This window comes from Canis lupus, chromosome 21, assembly GCF_003254725.2.
Source record: "Canis lupus dingo isolate Sandy chromosome 21, ASM325472v2, whole genome shotgun sequence".
In the NCBI taxonomy this organism is placed as follows: domain Eukaryota; kingdom Metazoa; phylum Chordata; class Mammalia; order Carnivora; family Canidae; genus Canis; species Canis lupus.
Window position 1 is genome coordinate 28,264,055 of NC_064263.1, and position 10,806 is coordinate 28,274,860.

At 35.4% G+C, this 10,806-nt stretch overlaps 1 protein-coding gene across 1 annotated transcript; it reads left to right on the top strand.

Moving 5' to 3' along the window:
- Nucleotides 1-2,667: 2,667 nt before the first annotated feature.
- Nucleotides 2,668-3,618, top strand: LOC112667880 (olfactory receptor 52A5-like). The gene has a single exon (XM_025459938.1). It carries the CDS (start codon nt 2,668-2,670, stop codon nt 3,616-3,618), a length of 951 nt encoding a protein of 316 aa, XP_025315723.1.
- Nucleotides 3,619-10,806: the final 7,188 nt, after the last annotated feature.

A 10,806-nucleotide genomic window follows, 5' to 3' on the forward strand; every position in this document is an offset into this window, starting at 1 on the left:
CTGGCCCTTGAAAATGAGAATTAATGAAGGAGAGAAATATGACCAGAGAGATTGGAGTATTCCTTAGTCAGTAAAGGTGAGTGGTGATTTTGAACACACAAACAATAAGCTTTTGAATTTACAGCCCTTAAGGGACTAAGGGACTAATGTAGTAGATGGCATTTTGATACCATTTACAATGGGATTTCATGATGCTCCCCGCATCCCCCGCCAAAATAATTTTGCACAACCCTATGGATGGAAGAAAATCTGCTAACACCCAAAATTAATGAAAAGTAAACATTTTACTTCATGGAATTGTGGCATTCTAGAAGGGATTTTAGTCATGTAATCAATCTCTCTGTCTCTAAACAATTGTATAATATAAACTGACTCTTCAGATGTTCACCTCTTGGTAGAATTAAGAGCTCACTAAGAGGCCAAATGTTCAAAGCCACGTGTTCCATAAGGAATCATACAACCAATGCTGAAGCTTTATGGGATATTTTCCAAGTATAAGATTCTAGGCTGCTAGGGTACCGGAAATCCCCATCAGGGTAGAAATCTGCTTTCCCTTTGGCATTAAGCCACGCTCACAACAAAGCCTCCTTCAGGTGGTGTTGACTGTTGCATGTTGTGGTCCCAGAGCAGCTCTGGCTCTGTCACAGCTAATAGAGAATACCAAAGGAAAGGATCAGTAAGTGTGAAGAATTATTATTTTTTTAAGTGTGAAGAATTAGATATGGGTAGGTGAGAGAGCAGTTTCCCTGGAAACCGAAAGTTTTTTTTTTCTCACATCAGAGAAAAAAGAATCAGTACATCATATCAACTGGTAATTGAAACGTGCCTACTTGGACAAATTTTCCAGAAGATGACGATGATGATGATGATGATGATGATGATGGTGATGATGATGATGATGAGGTGCCTGTGTGTGAATGTGCGATGAGGTGGTAACTGAACAGGTTAATTAGGAAAGAAAGAGTGAGTGAGAATAGCAAAGGTCAGGAACAGAATAGTTAGACCAATCCAGAGAGTTAACAGGTGGTCCTGTCCATGTAGATTCTGGGCATATCTGAGATCTAAACTGATGGAGTGGCTGCATATCAGTGATTCCAGATTTATTTCGATCTTGGATTACCTAGTAATGGTAAGCAAATGCTTAGAGCAGCAGAGAAGTGGGGTGTTTGAAGAATTCATTTTTCAATGCAGACGTCACCTTGAAGGAGACCACCTAACTTTTGCATTTATGTGCATTTTACATCCTTCCAAAGGAGTAGATGTTCAGACTTAGCATTGTATTTTCATTGAAATTTATCAAGTGAAAAACTCAATTTTGTCAAAACATCCATACATCTTCATCTTGCTTTGGTGTAGCCTCTTGGGATAGAGGCTCTGAGAGCAGAATTACATGACTTAGAGGAGTGGCCAAGAATAGTTATTGAAATACTACAAAGCTACTTTTTATCATTAAACAAGAACTGTAATAGGTTAGAAACATAGGAATGGATGCATGGTATTGTCAAACATAGGGCCAAATATTCTGGGGTGAAAGTGGAACCGAAAATAATAGTCCAACAAGTTCCGTCTCTTTTTCTGATACAATTGTCTTCTGTAGCTGTACTTTTTGATTACCCCAATCCTGGCCCAGAACTTTCTCTTCAAAAAAAAAAAAAAAAGAAATTCAGTGAAGGGATATTGAAATTAACGTAATCTTATATTAACACTGTTCCTAATTTCAGTATGTTGGAGGGAAATAAACTTCCAAAGACTTATACTAATGCTTAAATACAGGAATTTCCAACAAGTGTGGAGTTTGGAACATGTGCTACCACTTCCATCGTGGAATGAATGGCAGCAAAGAGTAAGCCGAGCTGTGGCTCATTAGAAATATGATAAAATAAAAATCAAAACAAACCTGATTCCAATGGGAAAAATGTAGTTATTTCTTTAAAATTGCATAGGATATGTGAAGTATTTATGTTCATGTTTTGATACTTTATGATTTATTTTATTAAAATAGTACTGAGATCAGTTTACTCCTCTATTTTTTTGAAAATAAAATATTATCTTTTTTTCCATAGTGAATGTTTGTATGAATATGTAAGTATGCATTTGTATCTGTGTGAATGCATGACAGAAAGAAAGAGAGAAAGAGACAGAGAGAGAGAGAGAGAGAAAGAGAGAGAGAGAAATGGAAGGAGACAGAGATAGAAGACAAAATATGAATCCAAGGGATCCCTGGGTGGCGCAGCGGTTTGGCGCCTGCCTTTGGCCCAGGGCGCGATCCTGGAGACCCAGGATCGAATCCCACGTCGGGCTCCCGGTGCATGGAGCCTGCTTCTCCCTCTGCCTGTGTCTCTGCGCCTCTCTCTCTCTCTCTCTCTCTCTCTGTGACTATCATAAATAAATAAAAATTAAAAAAAAAAAAAAAAAAAAAAAAAAAAAAAAAAAAAAAAAAAAAAAATATGAATCCAAGATAAGTTATGCAGGGAGCCTATCTCTGCATTCTGGGACCCATTTAAATACTTCAGCCAAAATATGAGTATGTGTGACAAAATGCTACTGAAACCACATTCAGCCTCTGATTGTATGAATCTAGGTTGAGAAGAGAAAACAGAAGACAGACACTCAACACACACTGCCACACTGAACCAGAAGCTCTGAACCTGGGGTCTCTGAGCCAACATGTTCAAGCTCAATGGCACAATCTTCATGCCCCCAGTGCTGACACTGATTGGGATCCCCGGCTTGGAGTCTGTGCAGTTCTGGATTGGAATTCCTTTCTGTGCCATGTACATCATTGCTCTGTTTGGGAATTCCCTGCTCCTGGTCATCATCAAATCAGAACGCAGCCTCCATGAGCCCATGTATCTCTTCTTGGCAATGCTTGGAGCAACAGACATTGCTCTCAGCACCTGCATCCTACCAAAAATGCTAGGCATCTTCTGGTTTCATCTGCCTGACATATACTTTGATGCCTGTCTCTTTCAGATGTGGCTCATACATACCTTCCAAGGCATTGAATCAGGAATTCTGCTGGCCATGGCCCTGGACCGCTATGTGGCCATCTGTGATCCCCTGAGACACGCAACCATCTTTACACACAAACTTCTCACTCAAATTGGAGTGGGAGTGATGCTCAGAGCAGCCCTCCTTGGAGCTCCATGTCTCATCCTCATCAAATGTCGGCTGAAACACTTCCGGACCACTGTGGTCTCCCATTCATACTGTGAGCACATGGCCATTGTGAAGTTGGCAGCAGAAGACATTCGGGTCAACAAGATCTATGGTCTCTTTGTGGCTTTCATTATACTTGGTTTAGACATAATTTTTATAACAATCTCCTACATCCGAATATTTATAACTGTCTTCAATCTGCCTCAGAGGGAAGCTAGGCTCAAAGCCTTCAACACCTGCATTGCCCATATTTGCGTCTTCCTTGAGTTTTATCTCCTTGGTTTCTTCTCCTTCTTTACACACAGGTTTGGGTTCCATATTCCACCCTACATTCATATTCTTCTGTCCAACCTTTACCTGCTTGTCCCTCCTTTGCTCAATCCTATAGTGTATGGGGTGAAGACCAAACAGATTCGAGATAGGGTGTCCAAGATTTTCCACTCTAAAATTCCATCTTGATTTCTCATTATTTATTTTATTTTATTTTATTTTATTTTTTATTTTATTTTATTTTATTTTATTTTTATTTTATTTTATTTTATTTTATTTTATTTTATTTTATTTCAAATAACAGTAACAAAACAACAACCACAAGGAGTGAAAAAATATTCTTGGTTAAAGTCAATGCTTTCTCAGGTTCATTGTTTAAAAGCATATGAAGTTATAGTTTTGAATTCAAGGTGGTAGGGTCTGAATCCTATTTTTAATATTCACTTCTTTTTGATAAATATTAATTGAAACACAAGAGCTAATCATGTTTAGTCTGAGCATTATATAGAAGACAAAATTTATGAACACGTTTTTGAAGCTCAATCACTTCTTCATCACAAAGACAGACATTTCTTAAATCATATTAAATATTAATATTTTGGCATCTTTATAAACATCAATAGCCTTTCTCATATTACATAAGAAATTCAATAGATTTTGATTCTTATGTATATGTAACTAATTCCATCATTTTTCTACTATCATTTATGATTGTACTTCATCATTCTAAGGTACGTTACTGAGTGATCATGAATTAAGCATTAAGTGGAGATTGATTTTTTTAACTTTTGCATCAAAATGCATAATAATTTCTTCTTTTCCCACAAAATATTTCACACAGCCTACTATAGGAGCATATATACTCGATCTCTTAATGTAAATTAATTTTCAGTAGATTAATTTGAGTGGAGAACATGTAAAATAAATATGGCATGAGCTTCAGTGAGCATACTTGCTTATTTTGTGTTAAGACCTTACAAATAAGTACAACAATATTATAAAGAATTTTATAACTTTAAGGATACATAAGATAAAGAATTTAAAGACAACTGTTAGGATAGTTGCATGATGATGGCCTAATGTTAGACAATAGGAGATGTGGATTCAGGCCCTCTCTCTCATTGTACTACCTGCTGGTTGATTTATTTTCACATCATGTTCTTTGATATAAACCTGCCTTTTTCCCATTCTATGTGGTTGATGAAGTACAGTGTCAGACTCCATGAGGGCAAAAAGTAACGATTTCTTACATTAATGTGTTTGGCTTTTGGAGTAAATTTTTCACATGGAGAACTGGTCCTCTGCCACACACAAAATTGTATGGGGTTTTCATCATTAACATTTCACCTTTCTGTAATTCCAAAGATGATCAATAATCTGAATAGTGCCAAAAGTCAGAATTTTCCCAACTGGACATCTGTTCTTGCTTTTAAAACATTAGTCTCTCCAAGAGTTCTATCCATCACCTTCCCCCCACCCCTCACACTCATTGTGATATAGTCTCTAGCTGGAGCCTCTGTCTCTGATTCCTATATTGGCAGAATCTTTGTTCTATAGGATTAGGTTCAACATTTTTTTGGTATCTTTCCCAGGGTGACTTAGAGAGGTTTCCTTCTGTGCTCAGTGTTATTCTTTTTAATCCATAGTAGTCTGTACAGTTCAAAGCACATTATATTAAAATGTATCTATAGTTTGGTGGTTACACAGGATGTCTAATAACTTAATATTTATCACATGGTTTCACCTAACTTTTTGTCATATATATGACACAATAAATACTCAACAACTTGGACTGGCTGTCTTTTACTGGTTTCATTGACTTGGTGTGGTGTTCACTGATATTAGGAATTTTGAAGGATGGTTTAGTTGGAGAAACATAGTCATAAAACCTGCTTATGTTACTGTTTAATTTACAAAATATATCTCCCTAGATCAGAAATCTACTTAGCAGCTATACATACTATCTAGAAAATTCCTTATGTAATTCATCTTCACATCTCCAATGCCTAGTATGGTGGTGACATTGGCTTATACAAAATAAAATTTTACTGAAAAAATATAAAATCTAGTTTCGTTCTCATATGAACCCTATAAAGTATCTAGTTAATGTGAGACATGATGAGCATGAAAGCTGAGATCAGTGGGAAGCCTGTTTTACACCTTGAGTGGAAATAACAAATATTAAAAAGCACAAAAGTAGAATTAAAGGGGTACCTATGTGGCTCAGTTTGTTAAGCATCTAACACTTGATCTCAGCTCAGGTTTTGATCTCAGGGTCATGAGTTTAAGCCCCATATGGATGTCCACACTGGGCATGGAGCTTGCTTAAAAAAATATATTAAACAGGTAGAATTAAATAGTAGTTTAGGATTTCTATTGAAAATATCAATGAAAAGATGCCTAGGGGTCTCAGCGGTTGAGCATCTGCCTTTGGCTCAGGGCAGGATCCTGGAGTCCTGGAATCAAGTCCCACATCGCGCTTTCTGCATGAAGCCTGCTCTCCTCCCTCTGCCTATGTCCCTGCCTCTCTCTCTGTCACTCTCATGAAAAATAAATAAAATCTTAAAAATAAAAGAAAATAAAAGACCAGTGTTCTAGCACTTTGTCGTCTGAGATGACCATTTAGCACAGATACGTCCATATCCAGGCCTAAAGGATGCTTTCATCACAAGGTAGATCGCTCAGATCTATGCATTTATCAAACTCCTTTCTGGTTAATTTGATTTTAACATATGGACCAATTTTTTTAGATTCAAAGCGTTACTGTTATAAATCTTTGTGTCTATACATCTTTCTTTTCCAACTAGATGTAAACTGCTTTGAAGTTAGAGAAAGATTTGACTAGTCTATGGCTCGTCAATGCTGTAGAAGCTGATGATGTAATTTTCATAGAAATTTCCCAGCTCTCTGGTCATGAGTCCTGTTGATGCTGCACATCACTATAGTGTGCCATAAAATCTTAACTCCTAAATCCCCAACCTCACAGTATCTTCAAACAATGTAACAAATCGTCTAGGACTAATCTTTCTATTCCTGAAAACTACTAATAAGCTGAATTTTACATCTTTCTTGGAGAATTTAAGGAAGATACTACTTTGCAAATTCTGGATCGCATTTAGGATTATTTTTTTAATGCACTCTTAAACTATCTCATCTAAATATTTTTACAAAATTTTATATTGTTTTCACTTACAGAAAATGATGTCTGAATGCAATGATTAACTGAACATATCATCCTAAGTTTAATTTTTTCAAAATCCAGCATCATACTCTGGGAGGGTAACTGATTATAGAATAAATGGGTCTTTACTAAGTAATACGTTGGTGGATTCGTGATTACACTGATTACCTGCAGGATGCATAGTTTTAATAGGGAAAATTATTTAAACTGTTTTTCATATTTTACTTATTGGCAGTTTAATATGTTAGCAAAGGAAACAAATAAATATATTAGGGGGTATTCTGTTACAGTGTTAGGTCTAAAGGGAAGTATAATTGTTACTCACAAAATAGAGGAATGTCATTTTCATTAGAAAAGCCATCCTGAGTAAAATTATGGCAGCATTTAAGAGCATCTTAACTTTGGGGGAAAACCAAGTATACCCTCTTAACCAATATCCTTTTAACTGAAAAAAGGAGATTCCTAGGTGTCCAAGATACACTACTGCCATATGTCTTATACTCTGTTCTTTCCTATACCAATACATTGTATTTCCTTCAGTTGAATTCTACACTTATCAAGAGTTATATAATACATACTTTTGGCAATTTAAGAGTTAGGTAAATAGGGTGTATAATGTTAAATTATGTAAAAATAAATGGGATTGCATTATAAATAGCCGATTTTATATCCATGAAAGCAATATTTAATATTTTGAAAGCCTTGAAAACAGCATAACATTAGTTTTTAGTATTTCCATTGAATTTACTTACAACATATTAATGTAAATAATTGAGGAGAATTTAATACGCTCCAAAAGGAGTGTCCTTAAATATGTCTTTAATATCTTATTGCACTATCAGGAAAGTGAGAGAAAAATTTTTGGAAAGTGCTTTTTTGGGTATGGTTAATGAGAGAAAAACATACCTAGAAATATAAAAGTATTTTAGGAATAAGTTTTGTCTGGTCTTATATTTAAAAATGGTAAATTATTACAATTCTGTCTCAAATTAAAATACATTTTGTGATTTCCATATATGACTTTTTGAAGATTACCTAGATTTGTAAAAGCGTATCATAATATAGAAATTGCTGAAACCTTTGTGGAAATGTTAAATCAGAGTGTTAAATATAAAGCTAAAAGGTAAGAAGTGTCCAGTGATGAAAAATTTTGAGTTTCACACACATATTAGCTATCATTTATTTAGTGCTTTATTCCCTGCATATTGTGCTATATGTCCTTTCTTATACCACATGCATTGTTTTAATAATTCCTCAAATTATTGCTTCCATACAGGAAAGAAATGTCACCACAGATTTAAGTAATGTGTTCAATGTCAAACAAAACGAAGAGAGATCTAGACTTAACACCAGTTTGATAAAAGATTTACAAATTTAAAAAAAAAAAAAAAGATTTACAAATTTACCTTTATCATATCTTCCCTTTAATAATAAAATAGATTATGTTCACACCGTTATAGGAGAAATTCCAATCTCGGACTTTTCTTCCTGCATTCATCATTTAATTCCAAAGCTGCTCTTCTTCTTTCTCCAGTGACATAACTACGATCAGATAATTAAATGGAAATATGTGATCCACACATTTTGAGCACTGTCTTCAGTTTACATTAATACTATGGACACTGGGAAATAGTAATTATATATATATATATATATATGTATAAACTAAATTATATATATATATATACATACACCATATTTGTATATATGTGCACAAATGACATACTCCATAAAGTATGTACATATATGTCATATATATTCAATCTATTTAATCAGACTTATACAGGAAAGATCCTGACTCTCTCATGAAGACTTCTATCACATTTCCTGACCTGAAGATCTTCTTTTGGTTCTCTGTATATATGTGAAGTTCTTTGGTGAGTTCATGTAATTGCAGAAAGTTAAGGCAAGGACTCAGGGCCTAGGGCTTCAAGATTAAGTAAGCCTATGCTATCACTTTACAAATATGAGAAGTAAGGCCTAAATAAATCATTAAAAATGGTCATGAGTAACAGGAGGTATAATTATCCAAGTCTGAACTAGAAATGGCTCTGATTATTCTGTATGCCCCCTCCTGTCTCAGACTGGGAAGGCTGAAGGAGAAGTGTGAATTCATTATCTATTCAAAGATTATTTCTAAGGAGAAAGAGTTATAACTGCAGAGTTCCTAACTTTATGGTTTGGTTGATTTGTAATGATAGCAATAATGACAAAAATAGCAATACATTTATGAGGAAATCCTCCTTCAGAAACCACAAAGTACTCTCTCCAAATCAACAACTCTTTTCCTATTTAAAACAACAAGATCTACACCAACCACACTTTAATACTACAGAGTATGCTAGATAAAATAGTAAATACATGGGTTACTAGGAAGATGAGTGAATTAGGTGGCCAACACTTCATTTCGATTCAGGTCATGATCTCAAGGCCATGAGATCAAGCCCCCCATTGGGGCTCCATGCTCTGTGCAGAATATGCTCCAGATTCTCTCTCCCTCCCCTTCTCCCTCTCCCTCTTCTCCTCTCCCCACTTGAAATGCACTCGGTCCCTCTCAAATAAATAAATAAATAAATAAATAAATAAATAAATTTGAAAATAATGTAAAATAAAATAATAAATACATGTACTAGAGGCAGTGCAGGAATCAGGAACCAGTTTAATTCCATTTTGTTAAAATAATAGTTTCTGATACAATAACAATAAGATGCTTCTATCATCCAATTCAGATTAAAGTTTGAGTAGCTGATTCTGGATAGTCAGAGTTGCCTATTGTTAGTTCACTAAAATTGACCATGACTAGGGTGGTTTCTCAAATTAAAGGGCAATTATAAGCGAAAAAAATCCACGCCTTCAAGTAGATAGTGCAACATGATCAGCCATTGCTGGAAATACTATTTCTATTTCTCTTTTTCAACTTAATGAGTGGATATAAATGTCTGACTACATTGAAAATGTTGTCCTGGAATCAGGTGTGACTTCTTTCCACCATTGATATATTTAATTTTAGAATCCATTTAAAGCCTTTATGTCATAGGATGGCATTTCTCGCCCTGTTTGTTACTAATTTCAAGGACTACCAAAGAATGAGATTTCTTCTGTAAAAATTTTGTGGGGCAGGAACAGAAATAGCTATGATTCAGCGAGTAGAGGCAAAGGAGTTTGGGAGTTTTTTTTTTTTTTTATATCCCATCTTTATACTAAAACAATAAATTAAAAAGCAGATACATTTAATTGTCTTGACCACAGGGAACATATGTGATCCCTTCTTCAGTGCTCAGGAGAATTGCATCATAGTCGTGCCCGGGGCTAAAATTATATTTCACTGGAAGTGATTTTTTTAAATAACTACACTGTTTATAACAATGCCACATGAGTAGGTGAGTGCACATAAGAAGACTGAAGAATTAAACTTGTGAGTATGTGCTCTTCATAGGTGTCTCTGAAATCTAGATGGAGAAATATTTAGAAAGGATCCAAAGGGAGTGTGGGGGAACTGCACCTCATAATTCTGCATAAGAAGTCACTCTGAGCAGAAAGCCTTAAAGGAATATAAGACTTCAGTTGTCAGATTTGACCCAAGATATAAGTTCTTGGAAGAACATTTTTCACCTTTCTTTCTTCTCTTATCCAAAGTGAATGTCTCCAGATCTTTCATTAAAGTAGGTTTGTGTCCTGACTCGTGTATATGTAAAGATAATGTAGGAATGCAAACAAGAAACCTTACACATCATGAAACTAAAATTCCTAATGTTTTTCTTACACTGATTCTTTGTATTTTCTTGTTTTCAAGATTTTATTTATTTCTTCATGAGAGACACAGAGAGAGGGAGAGAGGCACAGACACAGGCAGAGGGAGAAGCAGGCTCCATGCAGGGAGCCCAAGGTGGGACTTGATCCGGAGACTCTAGGATCACGCCCTGGACAGAAGGCAGCGCTAAACCACTCTGAGCCCCCCAGGGTTCCCGATTCTTTGTATTTTCTAATCTTTCTCCATCTAGACATACTCCTGGAAATAGAACAAATGGATTTGCATCCACGTTAAATGTGATGCATTTTTTTGGTATTAAACAGATCCAGGGAAAGTAAACTGCTAAATTAATTAATTCCTACTAGGATGCACTTAGTAACCAGTCACTATCTTGCCCTGAGGACATAGAGGCCGAATTTGTGATTCTGCTTGAGAACAGGAAATG